Source organism: Bos indicus x Bos taurus, chromosome 6 (genome assembly GCF_003369695.1).
Source record: "Bos indicus x Bos taurus breed Angus x Brahman F1 hybrid chromosome 6, Bos_hybrid_MaternalHap_v2.0, whole genome shotgun sequence".
In the NCBI taxonomy this organism is placed as follows: domain Eukaryota; kingdom Metazoa; phylum Chordata; class Mammalia; order Artiodactyla; family Bovidae; genus Bos; species Bos indicus x Bos taurus.
This window is the reverse complement of record NC_040081.1, coordinates 12,300,228-12,323,356: the sequence shown is the minus strand read 5'-3', so window position 1 is coordinate 12,323,356 and position 23,129 is coordinate 12,300,228. Positions and strand designations below refer to the sequence as shown.

At 37.1% G+C, this 23,129-nt stretch overlaps 1 protein-coding gene across 20 annotated transcripts in view; it reads right to left on the bottom strand.

Moving 5' to 3' along the window:
- The window catches only part of CAMK2D (calcium/calmodulin dependent protein kinase II delta), a 308,540-nt gene that overhangs the window by 19,132 nt on the left and 266,279 nt on the right, over positions 1 to 23,129 (bottom strand). For 10 of the 20 annotated variants that reach the window (XM_027543753.1, XM_027543743.1, XM_027543750.1 and 7 more), the window contains 3 exons: positions 21,619 to 21,678; positions 19,390 to 19,431; positions 16,920 to 16,968 (listed from right to left, as the gene is read on the bottom strand). In XM_027543753.1, coding sequence (XP_027399554.1) covers positions 16,920 to 16,968; positions 19,390 to 19,431; positions 21,619 to 21,678 — 151 coding nt within the window. The remainder of the gene's footprint in view (positions 1 to 16,919; positions 16,969 to 19,389; positions 19,432 to 21,618; positions 21,679 to 23,129) is intronic. The other 10 variants (XM_027543760.1, XM_027543762.1, XM_027543758.1 and 7 more) reach the window with 2 other exon arrangements.

The window sequence follows — 23,129 nt, the reverse complement described above, 5'->3', positions numbered from 1 at the left end:
TATCTTTTTTCATTTTGCAAAAGACAAAAATAAAAACCAACCAAACAAAAAGACCCATCAAAATTAATTGAAGTGTGGTTATCTTTGGATTTTTTTGAGAAAGAGCTAGTAAAGAATCCACCTGCAATGCAAGAGACCTGGGTTTGATCACTGGGTTGGGAAGATCTGGAGGAGGGAATGGCAGCCCACTCCAGTATTCTTGCCTGGAGAATCGCATGGATGGAGGAGCCTGGCGGACTGCAGTCCATGGGGTCACAAAGAGTTGGACACGATTGAAGCGACTTAGCACACAGAACAGCACAGGCTAACTATAGTTATAAAAATATGTTACTCTGTGACATTTATTGAGTCCCATATGATATTTTTTAAAGGTCTGTTCCCTGTATTTCCAGCTTCACCCAAGTTACTAATCATATTTCAGCACTGCTCGCACCAGTGTGCCTCCGTGAAGTTGAAACTAAGCAGTTTTCTCACCCACCACTGTACAGATTACACAAATACTTTAAGAACAGCATTATACTTTCTTGTGTAAAATAATATTCATCTCATTTTGACCCATTCCCCTTGACAAGACTGACAAGATAACTCAGCAGATTTTACTACCACCCAAGAAAACTCAGCAGCATCTGCTGTCATTGTAATCCCACACTTTCTTGCTAAAAATTTCTCATCTTCAGCAGCTTTCATTGCAAAGTCTATCATTATCCAATTCATGCTTCCTGAAGCAATGAATGGGAATTGCAAGGGCAGATCATGTCTAGTGTGGTGGAAAGAATAGAGGCCAATTCACAAAACATGTCATAAAACCCAGTCCCACCCATACATTTTTTAAAGACCTAGAGCATCTACAATCAACAGTAAATTAGGGAACTAATGAAAAAAGTTTATGGAACAAATAACATATTTAAACAATTTTTTTCAATTATGGGAAAATAATAGACTCTCAATATGTCAATTGTGTTAAAAAAATGAGTTTGTCAATGACATTGTAGATCCAAAGGCCAGGGCCCAATGTAATATATGGGCCTACATGCCTTAACTGATCATCTGAAGAATTTTATAGCCTTCTGAGATGCCACGCCATAGACTGAAAAAGCCCAGCAGTAGTCAGTCTGGATAAACTTATAATGGCTTATCACAACTTGCAAGATATACTTAGGTTTGGGAGAAAATAACTTCCCATTTTCACCACACACACAAACATATACACACATTCACAAAATGATGTGAGTTCCTGTGATTCTTCTGAAGTCCTCAGGCATTTGACAGAGAGCAGTGATAAGACTCTGAGGACCAAGAGTCATGTCCATGGTTGGTTGCTACATTTTTTTAAAACTTAATTTGGGAGGGTGAAAACAGCCTTTCAGACCAGAAGTTCTTAAATGGGTCCTCATGGCTAATGGTTTTTTACTAAAGTGATACCTCACAGTGGACTATGTCACCAGTTTAGCTCTGAGATTCTCTGCTCAAAATTCAGCTTAGAGAATTCATTTCAAATATGTGGACCCAAAATGTTGCCTGTCATTTCAGTAAAGTACCGTTGAGTAATTGTTGCTGCCATCAAGCCATCAGCCACTGCAGCCACCCCTCATGATGTACCCTGAGGGGAACACAGGATGGAAAACACCAGAACACTGACCCTAGATAATGACGATGCATATCAAAAGGAGAATTTTACCAAGTTCAGACTCCTGCATCTTCCCATACACAGAAAAGCACTAAAATCATTAACTTGAGATGTCTGGGTTTTTTTTATGATTAGTAGTAATCTTTTGATGTTCCACCACATTTCTTTTACTTTTCCAGCAAAAACTAGCTACCCTTCCTCCTTGCTTACTTCTTGAGAGCAGTTCCTCAGCACTATCTGAGAGGTTGCCTCCCAGGCTGCAGTCCTCAGAAAGGTCCTCAAACAAAACATTAACTATCAGCTTTTAAGTTATACATTATTTATCTAGTCAACAAGTATTTATTGGAATATCCTGGTTAAATTTTATGGGACCAGTAAAATTACTCTTGTTTTAATCAATGCAAGTATAGTAAGAATTAAATTTATGATTCATATATCACTGAACTAACAGCATATGACTGTTTTATTTATTCTGCTGCTGCTGCTGCTGCTAAGTCGCTTCAGTCGTGTCCGACTCTGTGCGACCCCATAGACGGCAGCCCACCAGGCTCCCCCATCCCTGGGATTCTCCAGGCAAGAATACTGGAGTGGGTTGCCATTTCCTCCTCCAATGCATGAAAGTGAAAAGTGAAAGTGAAGTTGCTCAGTCACGTCCGACTCTTAGCGACCTCATGGACTGCAGCCTACCAGGCTCCTCCGTCCATAGGATTTTCCATGCAAGAGTATTGGAGTGGGGTGCCATTGCTTTCTCCGTTATTTATTCTAGGATGTGTTATAAATATAAATGATGGTAAGATGTAATTTATAGTAAATACATATTTGTGAATATGAAATACTGTTTTTTATTTGTTGAATTAAAAAAAGAACACTAATCAAAGACACCATTTAGGTTATTTGATGAATAATTAACAGTCCACAAATATAAATTTGGAAATCCCAGGAGGAGAGACCACTGGGAATGCCTATAAAGGTTATCTTTAGCACTTGCGTAGACAGATTATATACAACACATCACAAACCATCAAAGAGGAAATTCTTCAATAGTTCACAGCATGCTCATGTTAGAAAATTCAAGTTGTACTAGAATTTTAGACTCTAAGGACCTTAATACTCAGATACAGGGTCTTGAATATTTATCCCAAACAAATGTTTTATCTTCCATAACAAAAAGCACATTTCATTTTTATTAACTATTCATATATTTAAACAGCATTAATAAAGACAGTATGATATTGGCACAAACACAGAAATATAGACCAATGGACCAGGATATAAAGCTCACAGATAAATTCAGGCACCTATGACCACCTAATCTATGACAAAGGAGGCAAGCACATACAATGGAGAAAAGACAGCCTCTTCAGTAAGTGGTGCTGGGAAAACTGAACAGTGATATGTAAAAGGATGAAATTAGAACACTCCCTAATACCATACACAAAAAGAAATTCAAAATGTGTTAAGGAAGTGAATGTAAGGCCTGACATTATAAAATTCTTACAGGAAAACATAGGCGGAACACTCTTTTGACATAAATCACAGCATGATCCTTTTTGACCCAACTCCTAGAGTAATGAAAATAAAAATAAAAACTAAGAAACAGGACCTAATAAAACCATAAACAAGATAAAAAGATAACCCTCAGAACGGGAGATAATATTTGCAAATAAAGCAACTGACAAAGGACTAATTTCCAAAATATACAGATGGGTCATGCAGCTCAATAAAACAAACAAACAAACCCAATCAAAAAATAGATAGAAGACCTAAATAGACATTTCTCCAAAGAAGACATAAAGATAGCCAACAAACACATGAAAAGATGGTCAATATCACTAATTATTAGAGAAATGCTAATCAAAACTACCATAAAGTATCACCTCACACCCCTCAGAATGGCCACCATTAAAAAATCTACAAACAATAAATGCTGGAGAGGGTGTGGAGAAAAGGGAACCCTCTTGCACTGGTGGTGGGAAGGTAAATTGATACAGTCACTACGGAGAACAGTATGGAGGTTCCTTAAAAACTAAAAATAGAATTACCATATGACCCAGCAACCACACTACTGGGCATATACCCAAAGAAAACCATAATTCACAATGACACATGAAACCCAGTGTTCACTGCAGCACTATTTACAATAGCCAGGACATGGAAGCAATCTAGATGCCCATCAGCAGAAGAATGAATAAAGATGTGGTACGTATATACAGTGGAATATTACTCAGCCATAAAAGGAACAAAACATTTGCAGAAATGTACATGGATCTAGAGACAGTCATAGAGTGAAGTGAGTCAGAAAAAGAAAAACAAGTATCATTTATTATAATGCATACACATGGCTAAGGTCCATGGGGTTGCAAGGAGACGTCACTGAGGAACTAAGCACAGTGGAATCTAGAAAAATGGTATAGATGATCTTATTTGCAAAACATAAATAGAGACACAGACACAGAGAAGAAATGTATGGATACCAAGGGGAAAGTGAGGAGTGGGATGAACTGGGAGATTGGGATTGACATATATGCACCATTAATACTATGTATAAAACAGGTAACTAAAGAGAATCCATTGTACAGCTCAGGGAACTCTTACTCAGAGCTCTGTGATGACCTACATGGGAAGGAAAGCCAAAAAAAAGAGGATATATACATATGCTGTACAGTAGAAACTAATACAACATTGTAAAGAAACTACACTAAAAATCAACTAAAAAATAGCATTAGTAAGTTGCAACTTAGTCTCTTTTATTATTTTTTTTAACTTATTAAGGTTATAAATGAAGAGCTTCTATTTCTTGAACAGAGATTTAAAAACACGGTTTCATATGCTCACACTGTTACTACACTGGTCACAAAACCTCTAAAAAAAAATTACAGGAGTCTCTTTGAAGTAAGCCATCTTTTCTGTCATTGAAGACTGTTAATCTTTTCAGAGGTAATTTTTTAGCAATATCTTTACATTTTTTCACCTTAACTCTATATAATACAATATTTGGTTACAATATTGTAATTCTCAGTAAAGTAGGCTAAGTGGAGAGTAAAAATACTCTGCACTCAAAATAGCTATCACCACAGCACGTTATTTCCCCCAGCTGAAAACATTTTCAAGTTCAAACTGAAAACAAATGACATTTTGGAGCAGAATTTCTTTCTTTCAAAATTTGAAAACACATAGTGATGATGGGTTTTTGTCTATTACTCAAACTTGCCCATAAATCTAAAATTCTCTTCTAACATTTGCCATCTGTGTTTTGCTTCAGATATAGTGTAAATAACCACATGTAGTGATGTTAACAAAGACACCAATAATCCTGTAATGAATTATTTCAAGAACCAACAAATAACAGATCTTCTACACTTAAGCTGTTAACTTCTGTCATGATGGTTTGCTTCTCTCTGAGGAATCAATGACTTGGGTAATCAGTCTCTAAGAGGGATATTTTATGTTATAGTTCTCGAGAGAGTTTGCTTGAGAAGTAATTTGGCATAGGCAGGCTCCTTTTAAAATGTATTTTACTTTTGTCAAAAACAATCAGTCTACATACTTTTCTTTTATTCTCATCAGGGATAATCAAGACACACTCAGAATAAGCCAATTTTTCAAAACACCTGAAAACATTCAGGGATAAAACAATCAGTTTAAATGAGGGAAGACAGAGTCATTACTTAAAATATCTTCTGTTTAATTAAAAACAGAATATGTCTCTCAAAAATTTTAAGAGTGTAAAACAAAATTAATCCAAAAACCTTATAATTAATTCATTAACTTACTAAGTGCCTACTATATGGTATCATGGAGGCAAAAAATGGTGAATTAAAATAATCTGTGTAAAATTCATGACAAGTTAATATTGTTACCTTAATAAAAGCTTTTTAAAAATATTGGCTTTTGTTTTAACCCAAAAGTGAATTTATTTTCTGTACGTGGGCAGCTTCTATGTTTGCTTATATATAGAGACTGGCTGGATTCTATATTGTGGATCTTAAAATTTACTTATCAAAATAAATGGCTTACAATATAGAAACACTGAAGCTACAGTGAAAAACACAGATCCCTTTAGATTTATAGACTCTTTTAATAATGAACTTCTGTGTGTATGTCATGTATTCACAGGAAACAATGGCCAGAGATCATGTAATTAATTTTGCTATCATGGGTCAGGCATTTAACAAATATCTGCTCTAGTCAACATGACCATGTTTTGATATTGTTATCATTGTTAGGTTTGAACCATATGAAATTACCACTTTTGAAGGTAAAAAATGGTTAAGTACTGAGACATCATTACCACCACTGTACACAGTGTGACTCAGAGAGGTTTACATGGGCAGCTGGATTGCTTCGCTGATAAAAGGCTGGCTGTAATTCAAACCTACTATATTTGACACAAAAACACCTGCTCCATCCAAACAGGAAAGAGGATCCTGTGACTTACTTTTTCAATTTTCATTTTCTATATTTTTAGTTCCTAAATTATGGGGTAGAGGCAGGGAACATGTAGACAAAGGTCTATAAAAATAAAAAAGTTGGGATGTGATCATAACTTATAGAGAATTCTAGCCTTTTGAGTGGCTACTAGGACATGGTATAGTTGATTGTCCATCATGTTTCCTTCCTCCTTCAATTAAATACTTATTATTCCTACTATCAATAACCTCAGATATGCAGATGACACCACCCTTATGGCAGAAAGTGAAGAAGAACTAAAGAGCCTCTTGAAAGTGAAAGAGGAGAGTGAAAATTTGGCTTTTAAAGCTCAACATTCAGAAAACAAAGATCATGGCATCCAGTCCCATCACTTCATGGTAAATAGATAGGGAAACAGTGTCAGACTTTATTTTTCTGGGCTCCAAAATCACTGCAGATGGTGACTGCAGCCATGAAATTAAAAGACGCTTACTCCTTGGAAGGAAAGTTATGGCCAACCTAGACAGCATATTAAAAAGCAGAGATATTACTTTGCCAACAAAAGTCCGTCTAGTCAAGGCTATGGTTTTTCCAGTGGTCATGTATGGATATGAGAGTTGGACTGTGAAGAAAGCTGAGCACCGAAGAATTGATGCTTTTGAACTGTGGTGTTGGAAAAGACTCTTGAGAGTCCCTTGGACTGCAAGGAGATCCAACCAGTCCATTCTAAAGGAGATCAGTCCTGGTTGTTCATTGGAAGGACTGATATTGAAGCTGAAACTCCAATACTTTGGCCACCTCATGCGAAGAGTTGACTCATTGGAAAAGACCCTGATGCTGGGAAAGATTGAGGGCAGGAGGAGAAGCGGACGACAGAGGATGAGATGGTGGGATGGCATCACCGACTCAATGGACATGGGTTTGGGTAGACTCCAGGAGTTGGTGATGGACAGGGAGACCTGGTGTGCTGTGATTCATGGGGTTGCAAAGAGTCGGACACGACTGAGTGACTGAACTGAACTGATTCTTACTATTGCCAAACACTGGTCTAGATACTGTGGCTAAAGATATGGACAAAACAGTCAAAAGTCTGTGCCCTGAAGAAATTTATATCCCAGTAGGGGAAAAGAGCCAGATAATGATATATCTAGGAAAGGAGGAAAGCAGAGAAGGAGAATGGCAACACTGGATTTGGAGGCTAACAGTTTAAAATTAAAGTCATCTAGGAAGATCTGAGAGGATATAACATTTGATCAGAAACTAAAAAAAGAGAAGCAGCAGCAAGCACATGGAATCTATATCAGGACATATCAGGCAGGAAATGGCAAGTGCAAAGGCCTTGAGGCAGCAACCTGTTTGCTATGTGTCAGGATAGTGTTCCTGAGACATAATAGGAGATGAAGTCAGATAGTAAAGAGAGGCATGACTGGAAGAGGTCCTGATCTCTGAGCATCCTATAATCCATTCTAATTGCAATAGTAGCCACTAAAGAATACAAACCAGAAACAAGACATGATCTGACATACTGTAAAAGCATCTCTTTGACTTTTATCTTGTGAACTGACCACAGGAAGGTAATACCAAAACAGGCTGACTGGCTAAGGAGTCATGTCAATAATGTAGGCAAATGATGTTCATGCTGTTGTGGACCAGGGTGATGGAAATAGGTCTAGTGAGCAGCAATTAAAAAAAAAAAAGAACTGAGTGTACACCGATTTGACAAACAGGAAAATCTATAGGATTGACTGATTGCCAAGCCAACAGGATTTGCTGATATGATAGACTGGGTGTAAAAGCAAAACTGAGGAGACCAAAAATCCTCTAATACCTATAACTAAAACTGTCTTTTTGTAATAAATACAATGCTACTTTTCATATGATGTACTGGCAAACTTAACACTGACCAGTGGAAAAATGTCACACTATTAAACATCAAAAGAAATAGAGACAGACTACCTAATTCACTAAGCGTTAATAAGGACAGACATCTTATTCGTGTATCTTGGAAGAAATAGTCTTTAACATAGAATAAAATTTGAATGCAAAACAGCCATTCATTAGGGAAATACATTAGCAGATATGATTTCATTAAACAATGTACTAGATGACTGATAACTCCTTGAGGGAAAGGGTAAGCCATCTTTTAGTCTCAGCCTAGTCTATCGTATCCAGTACATAGTAGGTGTTCAATGATTTTTTAAAAAAGAACTGCACGAATCCAGATTTTTCAAATATTTTGTTAGGAATCACATTTGTTACATGCAACTGAAATTTTCTGTACTTCCTCACATATGACTATTTGTAGCTATGTTCTTATGTTTATTTTTCGATGAACATATTATTCCTTGTTTCAGAGTTATCTGGATACAAGCCAAAAACAAAGAAACTATGTTATCATGCAGAATCATCTTTATCTTTTCTAGGCCTGCTCATGAGGGCAAGAAGTCTGGCTGGTGCCTCCTTAGTGCTCCTTACACTGTAAGTGTGGCGTATTTGTTGCACTAAATTAAATAATGAAAATACTATTCCAAAATAAAATAAATAAAAACCATTCACTTCTAGACCGTCTGCTCTATAAAGCATCTTCATTCAGTAATGCTCTCTCTGCTTCCCCTGTAATATTCTCAATATATGGGTCTGAAATGGACGGATTTCTAAGCTGGTGGAATGGATTAAAAATGCACAGGACCAAGATTTGTTTCTCTGACCACTTTAGAACTAGTTTCTCCTGAAAAAAATCAAAGAAACTATTTTGCAGAAATCCATACTAAAAAAAAAAAAGTAAGGCCATTTCACTGACAAGATGAATCACTAAAGAATATAAACATATACTTTCACATAACTCCTAGATATGTTTAATTAGTAGAGAATAATACAAACTCAGCAAAGGACACTAAAGTGATTATTTTACTAAAGTAATTATTTTATTCTAATAATTTCAGAATTATAAAGCTTATAGTTAAAAATATTATTTAAATTCTGTATAGAAATGCATAAGTCAAATAATAGTTTTAGATATTAAGTAATTTTATATAGTAGATGTTTTAAAAACATGAAATATACCCCCAATAATAATTCTTACTGGAATTTAATTAAAGTACTAATTTTATAGTCCATTAGTACTATAATAACTTTGGATATACAGGTCAGTAGACAATTTTTTTCCCATTTTAATAACATTCCCTAAAACTGCAGTGATTTATTCCTATAAGCCCAGTGATCTAATTCAACTTTGAATTAAATGTCTATTTATAATTATTCTCAACAGTTTATATTATTAACATATATTACTTTACTATATATTATTTTATAATGTATAACTGAAAATACTTTTAAAATATGGACCTTACTAGTACTGCATTAAAGTGGTATAGGAAAAAACCCCTGCAATTCTGTATTATTGATTTCATCATCTCTAACCTGGGGAAAGCAGAGCCACAGAGAAGTTATGCAACTTGTTTAACGCAAGTTGTATAAAAGCTGGAACTAGAAACAGAGTGTAGACTCCAGATTCTACCCTGGCGAATTCCAGCAAAAATCAGATCTTTGCTGGTGTTTTTATATCAGTTAAAGAAAGTAATTAAGTTATAATCTGAAAAGATAAGGAGCCAGAGGGGAGTAATAAAATACTTGAGAACTTGTACATATTAACTTTAGCAGCTTATTAAATTTTTATCAGGTAATGGGAAAAATAGATAAGATAAAAGTTTACAATCAATATATGCAGCTGTATTATAATGTAAATTAGATCTTTAAAACTGATCACTAAAATTTTGATTATATAAACTGAGTTGATTACCTCCTATTATTTCCATATAAAGTAATATCTATGAATAGTAAATGTTGTATTTTTAAACTCTGAATTTTGAAAATAAATTCAAAGTTAAAAACCTGATGGCTGAATCAAGATTTAAAAACTGATAGAAGGGATCTTATAACATATGCTTTCAGAATTTATGAGGATTTAATAAAATAATGCTACATTTTCCCTGTGGAGTTTTCTAAAACTGCACACAAATATTTACAGACTTGCTAAGTAAAGCCATTTAAAGAAACTTTAAACTGAGGAATGGTATTACTATAGAATGAGCTTACGCTTTTCTAATGATAAAATTAGTAGCTACATGTTTTTATTGGTTGGTTTCATTTGCTTTGATTTGATTTCAGACTTTGTTTTAAGCTGGGGTTGGCAAGAGCTTTTGACCCCATACTATTTTGTCAGCAGGGCTAAATAAAGCTGAAGCTATCACTGACGAATTTAAGATTCAAATCTCACAGAAGGCAAAAGAGTAAAGAAAAGAAAAGCAGAGTGAGTACAGTGGTAGAGTGGAATAAATTCTGCATCAGTTCTGTAAGTTACTGATCCTGATACAAAAGATAAACAGGTAGACACACAATTTGCAAACAGAAATTTTTCTTACCAAATCTTTTTAAAAACCAAAGTTTGGATTAGAAACCTAAAAGAAGTTACTAATACACTGTTCTGGGCTTCCCTGGTGGCTCAAATGTTAAAGAATCTGCCTGCAATGCAGGAGACTCAGGTTCAATCCCTGGGTCAGGAAGATCCCCTGGAGAAGGGATTGGCAACCCACTCCAGTATTTTTGCCTGGGAAATCCCATGGAAAGAAGAGCCTGGCAGGCTACAGTCCATGGGGTTGCAAAGAGTTGGACACAACTGAGCAACTAACACACACACACACACACACTACACTACAGGTCTTCTAAGATACTTTCAACCTGATGGAGCAACATAATTATCCAAAGTCTTTAAATAAAATATCCACGAGTTGCTTGATTTGCAAATTCTTCTGAATGCATGCAAAGCAAGTACTGAGTTTCAGGCTTCATGAGGATGGGAAGGAGACTGGCACCAAGAGGGCCTCTGCCCCAGGAAAGCCTACACAGAAGCCCTGATCTGCACTAAACAGTTGAATCTGAGTGTTTAGTCATCACACTGTCTACTCATGCCCGGATTTACAAAAGACACACACAAAAATCTCAGGAGTCAAGTGATTCTGTGGATTAGCTGATACCATGACATCCAGGTGTCATCACATACCAGGCCCCACTCAAGAGATAAGGCTGTCAGCTCCTGTGCCCTTAAACTGGGCCTTATGCAAACATCCTATGCAGCTTCATTACCTGTGATTCTATGCAGCATCACTTGCTTGTCAGCAAAAGGAAAAAGAGGAAAAACAAGCCTGAAGTCTCCACATAGTGAAGTGAAAGTGAAGTCGCTCAGTCGTATCCGACTCTTTGCGACCCCATGGACTGGGGCCTACCAGGCTCCTCCCTCCATGGGATTCTCCAGGCAAGACTACAGGGGTGGATTGCCATTTCCTTCTCCAGGGGATCTTCCCAACCCAGGGATCGAACCCAGGTCTCCCACATTCCAGGTAGTCGCTTTAACCTCTGAGCCACCAGGGAAGCCCTGCTGCTGCTGCTGCTGCTGCTGCTAAGTCACTTCAGTCGTGTCTGACTCTGTGTGACCCCATAGGTGGCAGCCCACCAGGCTCCCCCGTCCCTGGGATTCCCCAGGCAAGAACACTGGAATGGGTTGCCATTCCCTCCTCCAATGCATGAAAGTGAAAAGTGAAAGTGAAGTCGCACAGTCGTGTCCGACTCTTAACGACCCCATGGACTGCAGCCTACCAGGCTTCTCCATCCATGGGATTTTCCAGGCAAGAGTACTGGAGTGAGGTGCCATTGCCTTCTCCGAGGGAAGCCCTACCACAATACATTTTTGCTTGTAGTACAGAGCTCCACTGGCCTACAGCTGTAACAAAGATGAAATGCAGCAAGAGATCCAGGAGGCTGCTGAACGGTGAGCTGAAGTGAGATGCTGGAAGCAGGATGAGTGGCAGAGGGCATGTACTGGCGCAGAGGAGCTCAGTGTCGACAGGTGCCACACAGCTCTGGCATTTAGGGAAAGAGCAGCAGGTGGGCCGAACTGTAGCACACCTATTAGGAAGAAGTAGCTGGCTCTGAGCAATGGTGCTGTGCAGGCTAGGACGTGGAGAGGCACTGCAGCACACAAGGACAGGCCCGGGGCGATGGCCACAAACCATAGGATAAGTCTTGACATGTACACAGAGTTGAAAGGGCCACTGCTCCGTAGCACAGGCCTTAGGTACGCCCACAGCTATGGACAGCAGTACTGTCAGCACTGCCACTTCCTCATCAAAGGCTGCTGCCGCCAGCTGTTTGATAACACTGGAAATTAATTAACTCATGAGTTGCTAGAAATATATTCAAAATTGAATGACTATTTCAATAATTACGGACCTAAAAAAATCATATTTTGAAAACATAAATTCTATACTTCTTTAAAGTATATAATGGTGTGTTATCACAGTGCTTCTATGGCAATAAATGCTTCATTAAGATGCTTATTTGTTTTTAAACTATTAATATCTCTCCATTACACTCAGTTTATTGACATAGCATTAGAGATAATATTTGGTTTTTGAATCCAGGGCAAAATTAGGAAGTTGCTCACAAGGGCAATATTAGGAAGTCAAGTTGTTGTGCTGGAGAAAGAAAACACAGGACCAGAAGCTTTTCACAAACAAGAGCTGCAGAGCAACTCCAAGTTCCCTGAGGGTGACCATGAGCTTGGGGAGGAACATGTTGTGGTTCTCACTAAATGCTGAAGGTTTTTAAGGAAAAGAAAATAAAAGGACTTTTAGATATGAAGTGCCCATATCTTGGGCCTCACTTTTCCAGTTAAGTTTCCTTGAGATTTATTGAACTAAAAGTAAAAAACAGCTTAAATTATAGCACAGATTTATGTAAAGCACACAGAAGAGTAATTTGACTGAGTTGCTGAAAGCTCAACTAAAACTAGCTTACAAAGAGAAGTGGAGCTCAGACAAATAGCAGGCATTTAATAAATACTCCATTAGTGAATGAAGAAACTGAGATAGCCTAAATACAGATCAAGAGTAACAGGGATTGAGACCACTTGAAAGCCACAGGCCATTTTAAACGGAAACTAACAAGCAGAGTTGAAGGAAAATGGGTCTGTTCCAATCCTGGCTTTCCAGGTTCCACTGAATGGAAAGGACCATTAATCATCCACCAATTAAAAAAAGAATCCTATGATAAACCATAATGGAAAAGCCTATTTAAAAAAAGTCTGTGTGAAAAATGACAACTAATGAGAATTTTCAAACATCCGTAGATCCTATTACTGTAAATGCACTTCAGGTAATGTCGCGACCCAGAGAGTTAAAATAATTTAAAAAAAAGCTACACACAACTGCTAGTCTTTCTCTTCCTCCAGAAGAGGGCAGAAAATGGCACTCTGTCACTGGCTCCCCTGGTTTCCTCCTTCGAGTAGGTCACCATGCTGTGTTAATGTCCCCCACCCCGTTTTCTTTACAGCGTCCCCGCCAGGTTGGTCCTTGGGGACGGGACAGAATGTGATGCCACTGGCCCAGGAAGCATGTGATACAGTGCTCAAAGGATCAGCCATCAGCATGGGAAGATGCGAGTCTAGGTGCCGCCTTAGGTAGGACAACCAGAAGGAGGGGATGGGCATATGCGGCTGCACAGAGGAGTGTGCTATGGGACTGTGTCTTGAAGAGCATGTTAAAAGATGTGGTGCTTCCCCTGATAACAAGGTTGTATACAGAAAGGAAAGAGCTGAAAAGTGTGTGATTGGAAGACATGCAATTTTGTGGACAGGAGATAGTCTTGTAGTGAGCATATCATTTTGCTCAGGTTATACACCTGATCGGTCTCTGTGAGTTTCTGGACATTGTATGTGTACCTTTGGGTTCTAACAGAGCTAGGCCATAAACATATTGCCTACCAAGCTATTCAGAGCTACGGCAAACTCTGAGGTAAAGAGAAAAAGAGTACAGTCCTCAGATGAATAAATATATTAGGGTCTTCCTGAAAGACAGTGCACTGATAAATGCAGAGATCCCCACAGTCATATCATCACCATAGTCAGTTCAGTCAGTTCAGTTCAGTCGCTCAGTCGTGTCCGACTCTTTGCGACCCCATGAATTGCAGCAAGCCAGGCCTCCCTGTCCATCACCAACTCACGGAGTTCACCCAAACTCATGTCCATCGAGTCAGTGATGCCATCCAACCATCTCATCCTCTGTCATCCCCTTCTCCTCCTGCCCCCAGTCCCTCCCAGCATCAGAGTCTTTTCCAATGAGTCAACTCTTCGCATGAGGTGGCCAAAGTATTGGAGTTTCAGCTTTAGCATCAGTCCTTCCAGTGAACACCTAGGACTGATCTCCTCTAGAATGGACTGGTTGGATCTCCTTGCAGTCCAAGGGACTCTCAAGAGTCTTTTCCAATACCACAGTTCAAAAGCATCAATTCTTCGGTGCTCAGCTTTCTTCACAGTCCAACTCTCACATCCATACATGACCATTGGAAAAACCATAGCCTTGACTAGATGGACCATAGTAAATATGTTAAAAATATTTGACAGTTTTATATACCACCTGTCTTACAGTAAAAATGACAGCCTGAGTGATCGTTCAAAGAAGTTTTCTAGACTTAATGTTTTCTGATGTCATTCAATATTAAAAAGGTTAACCGCCAAAAGGCTGTTGAGTCTTAGAGAGAACACAAATGAAGCCTAATGCATTGTATCTATGACTCTGTGGCCACAACCACCCTAGGAAAATGAAACAGACATGTAAACTTATTCACTGAGTTCAAGGAAATGAACCAAAGCATTTTGGGCTCAGTTATCAGCAGGACATTTCTTTCGATCTTAATATTATGCTTAATTTCTCTAACATTTGGTGTGTGAAGACTCAGCCTAACTATAACGACAAATACTGTCTCAATTTGTGAAATCCCAGAAGAAAGATGAAACCCATATCATTATGACTTCAAGAGAAGAATTGTTTTCTGAGAAGTACTGACATAATTTCATTTCACCGAGTAAATATACGCTATGAAAGTGAGACTGTCAGGGACTCTGCTTATATATTAACATTTTCACAGATTAAAAGCAATCACCCTAAACTAATATGCAGCATAGTGAAGAGTCTGATTCAGGTGAGAAAGACCACATATTGTGATCACCTAAGAATAAACATATTCCTTGGAGGATGACTTGCATACAGTAAGGTTTTAGTATTCTCCTAATTTGATTCAGTTATTTAAAGATTCAGTCTCACCAGTGGATAATGCATAAGTTATTTCTTCCTTTTGAATCTTGCTCAAGAGAAGAATGTAAAAGTCATATAAACATTTTGCTTGACTGAAAAAACTAATGAATCCAAGATACTTATAAAGATGATGCTTTCTGAATCACTGGGAAAGCTTATTGGCACATCTGCTTAAAAAAAAATCTTTTTATCTAATATGACTGGAATCAATGATTCACAAAATTACTTCAGTTCAAATTTTAACTCAGAGGCAAGAGAGAGATGAATAGACCTACCAAATAAAATCCTTTTACAGCTATCCACCTTTCCATTGTAAAAAATAATGACTGACTACCTCTAGCAGAGCTAGGTCAGTGCGCTAGTAATATAGAGACTACACTTCAATAGTGTCAGCTGTTCTGCTTGACCAAAGAGGAAGAAGTCAGCAGAGGTGACTTGTGGTCTGTAGTCATTTTAATTTCCCAAATTGCCTGTATGTCTCCTTGACCTGAGAATTTCCAGGTTCTTTATTCTGCAACATGAAAACAAATCTTCAAAACTGTATCTTACCAATGCCACCTAAAGAATGAAAGCCTATGGTGATACTTTTGGTGATAGGTAATAATCTTTCCAGACAATATTTAATTATCTGATGAATCATTCCTCTTAATTTGTGTTTTACACTTCTTTTCCTTTAATACTTCTATTTTAAATATCCCCGTTTTTAACCATTATTTTTCTGGAATCACTTTTAGAGAGCAGCCTGTAGAAACTGCAGTTACATACAATAAATTGAGAAAAATAGAGTACAAAATTGCAGAAATAATTGCAGTGGAAGAATCTGCCCGACAATGCAGGGAACACAGGTTTGATCCTTGGTCTGGGAAGATTCCACATGCTGTGGGACAACTAAGCCCACGCTCTACAACTACTGAGGCCATGTGCCCTTGAGCACATGCACTGCAACGGGAAAACCCACTGCGATGAACAGCCTGTGCACCGCAGCTAGGCAGCAGCCCCTGCGCGCCACAATAGGGAAAGCCCAGATAGAGCAGCAAAGACCCAGCGCAGCCAAAAATGAATTTAAAAAGAAAAAACACAACTGCTGCAAGATTAACTTCTAAAACAACCCTGAGGCCCAAAACAAGAAAATTAATTGCAAATGTGTGTTTAGTATGCGTGTGCAGAGTCCCTGAGAAGACGCTAGTAAGGGCACAGGCAATGACTCCTATATGGAGCTAAGAGAACCTGTGAATGGAGTGAATGGCAAGTGAACTGAATGGAGATCAAGAATATAGTAGAGAAGTGCATCAAAGTCTAGGTTTAAAAGGCTGCTAATTTCAGAATTTCACTGAAGGCCACTTGAGACCACTGAAAGTTTAGAAAAAACGGTTATTCTCATACTCCATTTTTGAATGTAAGTTATTTTCTAGTCAGGCATAAATCTTTTGTGTTACCTTTTAGACTGATACATTTACAATTTGATATTATGATCCCAAACACTCATTACTAGTTTTAAATCACAATATCCTTGAATATACTACATGTTATATATTGTTTCAAGATAGAGAAAATAATATGAAGAAAATGGACAAAATCAGGATATATAATTAAAATAATGTACTTATTAAAAGAAAATTATTTTTGTGTTTTAGAATAGGCCTAGTTCCTAAACTTACTAGTTATTTGAAATAAATACTTTTCTTCTGATGTATATGTAGCTGAGTTGGGATTTTCTATTTCTGATTTAATCATACCTTTCACGTCTTCATCCTCAATTGTTGTATTTGAGCTCTCAGTTGACTCCTGTTGAGAAGAAAACACATTTAAAAAGTTGCAAATCATGAATAGCTTGACTTTTCTTTTTTTAAAAAAATTGGCGAGTGATGTATGTATCATGCAAAATTCTTCAGCAGGCTGTGTGCATATGCTGACATGCAAATGGACAAATCTGTTACGTGGTCTTAACAGAAATAAAATGCCAAATGCTGCAAACATTTCAAAAAGGAGTACTCTGGTTGCCTAATCCCTGAAGCATGATAAATTGAGGCGATGTGTAGAAGCAGCCAAAGTATGCAGCTTATTTTAAGAGCTGTGGAAGGACGTGCTGTGTTGCAGTGCCCCATAAGGTGAGCTTCCATACGGACTTATGAGAAGTGGAATATAGCAGACTAATGAATTTGAACCTTAAAAGGAACAGTTTTTTTCCCCGAAATAATTAGCAATTAGCCCCCTCTTTGTCTAAGGCACAACATCAAGCAGTAAATTTGTAGGCTATTTATCAGCCTGACTTCTTTGTAGAGAGAAAAAGCATTTCATTGAGTCATTTGATGAAAAAGTTAAGGGTAGTACTAAGAGAAACTGAAAGTGCTTTTGAGAAGAATTTCCATGTTTGTGATCAGCACAATGGAATTATATGAATAATTTACTTTCAAGGAAAATTAAATTTTTTCCCATTCATTTCTAAATCAGAAGCTGGCTGTTCTTGATAAGAAACCCGCTCCCATTATGAAAAGACAAAGCTATTTCTTTGTAAAACTACAAATGAAGCTGCAGATTTATAAGCACACTTAAATGGACACTGTAGCTGCCAGTATTAAGATCTGTTCCTTAAAATGGTTGATAAATTTTTTTCATTAATAACGTAGTAATAAAATATTTCTAGCCAAGAAATTTAGTAATATTCATAAGAAAGAAACAATTTTCTACTTAGGATGATTAAAGGCTACTGCTGAAAAAAATTGGAAACTTCTAACCAATAGATATATAGTCAGTGATGAAAAACAAATTTTGGAAAATGATGCAAACATTCAGTGCACTTTTAGAGATTCAATATTCAAAAAATGATTTATGTAACTATGATATATATTTACTCCAAAGGGACAGACTAATCAAATATATATCCAGAGTCTCCACACACACAGAACCAAAGCAAAGAGTCTTCATGCGTTTCTTAATGTGACCTAGTATTCAAATTTAAACTCAGGATGAGGGTAAACCCATGCACTGTAAAAATAAACTAATTCATGTAAGCAAGAAATATCATGCAACAGCGCTTACAAATGACATAGCTAGAATTATCCAAGTGTCCGCTCCAGCTGCTATGCTTGGTCTTTCACTTGCTAATGATATTGAAAATAATTGTTCTTATGTGTGATGCTCCTGACTATCTGGAGTCTTTCAGGGACTTTAGAACATTTTAAGTGTCATGACTCTAAAATACATCTCATGTTAAGGAATATAACACTTCATTTTTTTTTTTACTTTAATGATTTTAATGTTGACCAACTAAATGTTCAATCAGAAGAACTGTTTTCTAAGACTTTAACACTGTTGATAATAGTAAGGAAAAGTAACCAGTGACTATACTTAACATTTGAGAAAGATCTGATGAAGTATTTTTTCCTTCCCTTAGAGATGTAATAATGGATGAGAAGTAATAAAGTGAAAAGATGGAATATATTCAGAAACTGTCTACTTTCATACTACAGATGTGCTGTGCAAACAATTTACAGTGAATAGGAAACACTCTGGGGAAAAGTTTGGATTAGCCAAAAAATTCATTTGGGTTTTCCTGTACCATCTTCATGGAAAACCCGAACGAACTTTTTGGCCAAACGAAGAGTTAACTGTCTGTTTACTGAAATGCATATACTTCAACAAAAAACAAACATACTTCACAAGAACTGAAACTCCCTGATTCTCCTTAAATTCGTCCCAAACAACAAAAACACCACCAACAACAGGGAATTAAAAGAAAAAAAAACAACACTATGACAACAGAATTAAACTCAAAAGTAACATTAAATTTAAACAAATAACTATAAACTCAAGTTTTTTGTTTTTTTTTTTTGAAGACAGTGGAATGACATAGCAAGAAATTCTAAAATTTCATGCAGAATACATTTAAGATACAATGCACAGACAGGCATGGAAGGAAAAACAGATGGAATTGCTTAAGATACACAGTCATCTTGACATAAAGACTTGTAAACTGGACTTTTCCTGACTAATGGTACCATTCATTTCTCTTTTACGATGTCATTCATTTTTGTTTTGAAAGAAGTCTGTGTATAGTTCCAGATAAATCAGGCCCAAGAGAAAGTAAGGTAGAAAAGGGTAAGGATTTTCTATCCTAATTTGAGATAATGAATTAATTCTGCTTTGAGTATTTGATGAGATGTGTAATCTTGTTAAAGCGAGATGATGTTGGTTCTTTCTGAATACCTTGTTTCCATCAGGGTTGTGGATTACAGTAGTTTGGGGCTCCTGAGTGAGAACAAAATAGAGAAAGAAACAGTTCGCATTGGTAAGTACATTCTTAACTAGTGTAGGGACAGGGCAGAGTGAGCCAGCTGCCACAACTAAACAGTGACAAGAGCTTAAGCGATGTTAACTACCGTCAGAGGCTGCGGCTGGCAAGATCTCTGAGGAAAGATCTCCCTGGTGAGCCCACGAGATACAGTGCTTTGGTATGGAGCAGCAGCATGCAAAAGACCTTATTCGTGATCAGCAAACAGACAAGGCTTTGAAGTCTGGAAACCTAAAGAGGCACTTGCTGTTTCACAAAGTCCTATTAACAGACAGAGCTTTCCTTTCTTCTTTCACCACCTGGTAATATCTGTCCCATGGAAAACTGGCACTGGAGATTAGAACTCTCTGAGATGATCTCAAATTGTCTGTGAAGACATTTTTCAGCTGTATTAATCTGAGAACCAATCATGCTGTCATAACACACAGAAAAAAACTCTTAGAAAACCTAGACTCATTGGATCACACTTTGAAAAGGGCTACTGTAAAGAATGTATTTCAAAAGTTCATAAGAAATTATAAGGAACGTTTAAAGTGTTATGGAACTAATCATATTAATCACTATGATCTGAGATGTATTGCTGTTAAACTGTTAGTTGCTCAGTCGAGTCTGACTCTTTGCAACCCTATGGACTGTAGCCTGTCAGGCTCTTCTGTCCATGGAATTCTCCAGGCAGGAATATTGGAGTGGGTAGCCATTCCCTTCTCCAGGAGATCTTCCTGACCCAGGGATTGTACTGGGTCTCCCACACTGCAGGTAGATTCTTTACCATCTGAGCTACCAGGGAAGCCCCATATTGCTGTTAAATCCCACGTTAATTTATATGTAAGAAATTTCTGCTTTATAGATTATATACATGGAAGATTTGTCTGTGAAGTCATGCTTTTCCATGAAGAAAATATTATTATTTTTCCTATTGTTTCTACTAGAAAATTGAAGAAATATTCCCAAGTGGAAAATAATAATTAAATAACTGGTGTAAAAAAATATTCAGTGTCTATACATCAGTGGCATGTTCGGTACTTTCATTACATGATGCCTCAGTAACTGGGAGTTACTGCAACCCACAGAGAATGTGCTTCAATCAGAAGCACTCTGCCCACTCAACCATCTCATTGCCACCAGTTTATGCTGCAGTACTTTGAAAGCATATTTACTGCTTCCTTTCTTCCCTTCCTTGGCTAGAGGTGTGATCAACCTGTTTTTTTGTTAGTAAGTAATCTTGATGAGTCTGTCCTTCCTTCAGATGCTTTCAGGTTGCGCCTTCTGGTTAACCTTAGGTGAAATAATCTCATAACATTATCCATTCATTTGAAATTAACAGTACAGAGGACAGTTTAAAAAAAATAAAAAACATGTCTGAAACTCATAAGTCAAAACATGGAATAGTTTGGGGGATATATTATGGAACTAAGAACACTGAATGCCAGTATTCAAACTTTGAATTTTAACATAATAGGGTCTCACAGTATTACACTGATTGAGTTGTTAATACTGTGAATTTGATAGAAATGGACTAAACTCATGCCCATTGATAATTCAAAGCTCGGAGCTACGCAATTTCATTCTCTGGATTAAAGTGAAACAGTGATAATTTAATTTAAAACACAGCAAACAAAAAGCTTTAAATTATCCAGTGCCTCTTTATCTCAGAAAGTGAGGTCTTACAAAGCCCTGTTGTCTTAATAAGAGAGAATGGGAACTCTGAATAAGGTCTACATTTACTTTCGTCTAGCAATAGTCCTTTTAGCTCTTCTTGATGTCAACAGTTGCGTCATGAAGAGAAGAAACCACGGTTTGCATATCTACAAGCTATCATCAGAAGGAGAGCTAAGAGAACCAAAGCGCATTCTACTGTATTTCTAAGGCAGCATGCAACACTTGTAACTACAGAGACCACAGCTATCATCCATACAATGGTCAACAATGAAATGAGATCATCTCATGTTAGAAACACACTGCTTGACAACTACCTTAACAAAAAGGAAAGAAATGAACTTTTTTTCATATCTTACAAAGCAAAAACAAGAACAAAATAAAAAAAATAAAGTAAAATATATACGTATTTATAGAGTGAAAGCAAATGAGAGAAACAACAAAAACAGTAAAGAACTTAAGAAGGGTTACAAAGAGTCCAGGTATACCAGCGCCGGGGTAGGAATATTTTCTTTGGGGCTGGTTACCACGTTGGCTTTGTTGTTTATCTGTAGGTATGCAGAAAATAGAAACAGAGATGCCTTAAACCCCTTGGTAGCCAATGTCTCCACACGCAGCATGTCTACATGGAGATATAGACATGAAAATAAAGAGCCACTGAAGATGAATGTGAAAGACACCGTGATGACTGACAGGAATGACGATCAAGCCTAGTCTCCGATGGTCACACCCAGGCTAGGACCACGTCTGTGATGGTGGAATGAAAAAATGGACTTGGCTGCCTTGGCTGAGTCACCTTAGCAGACAGACAAAGAGCTGCTTCAGCAGAGCTCAAATCAAGTGTCAGAGTATGAAATGAATGTAAACATTTTCATACTCTTCAAGTTGGATTCTGTTTCCCAGCTTCCAATCGTTCTCTGTTATGAATACATTGCTTTTTTTCATTTGATTCTTGAGCCTGAAGTCACACATAGACTGTCTTTCTCTGGGAAGCCATCGTCATTTTGTTTAGTAGGTATCCAATGAAAAACTTAGATCTTCTGAGGAAATGCAGGCTTTATAATAAATTTCTTAAAATGATAAAGTCTGGGTCTCCTTTAAAAAATACATCTTCAATTATAAATGGGCAAACTGAACTGTTTATTATGTGCTGGATGCAAAATGACTTTATTTTTCACAGTTGTTTGAGAGGAAACACCAAAGTGCTATGGCTATTGTTGAAGACTACACTGGCCATACCATTCCCTTGCTTTAACATAATTGGTTTTGACCTTAAAGAAAGATAATTATCACTACGGAATCCACGCTGTGAAAACAATTCAGGAGGGTCAATAATTATTGTAATGGCCCACAGAGAAGACTGTTGACAAGTGGCAACTCAAAAGTGAGTTTCAAGTACTGGATTGAGTTTGGGTACTAAAGAATCAAAGACTAATAATCAACATTCATTTGAACTCATGCATGACAACTTACATTGTGGTTATCAAACAAATGTAAATTAACATTCATTTCTTGCACTCTATTACCTATTTTCTTTACATATTATCATCTAAAAAGACATGCCATGATTGTAGTATAAATATACTTAAGGACTTAAAGAGAAAAACATTCTGCATAAAATAATACCAGATGAATACTTAGGATCAGTTATACCAATTTAATTGTTTAGACTTTCTGGGAATCCTTTTTTTCATATTTTATACCTATGGATCATATTTAAAGTAATGCCAAGAGGAGGATAGAAGGTTTAAAAAATTAACTTGGGTGTGTAATATTTTGCTTTTCTGTTCATTCCTATGTGTGTGATTATTTGGTGTCAGTACTATTTAAATAAGCTATAACACTGTGCTCGGTGACATGCAGGAAAAGAGAGAAAACTTGGGGCTCTTTACTGAAAAACTAGGAAACCATCAATCTATATTTTGTGCATAGTTTAAATTTTTTCCTTAAATAAAAGTGCACAGAACTTAACATAAAATTTGTGCAACAGCCAAAACAA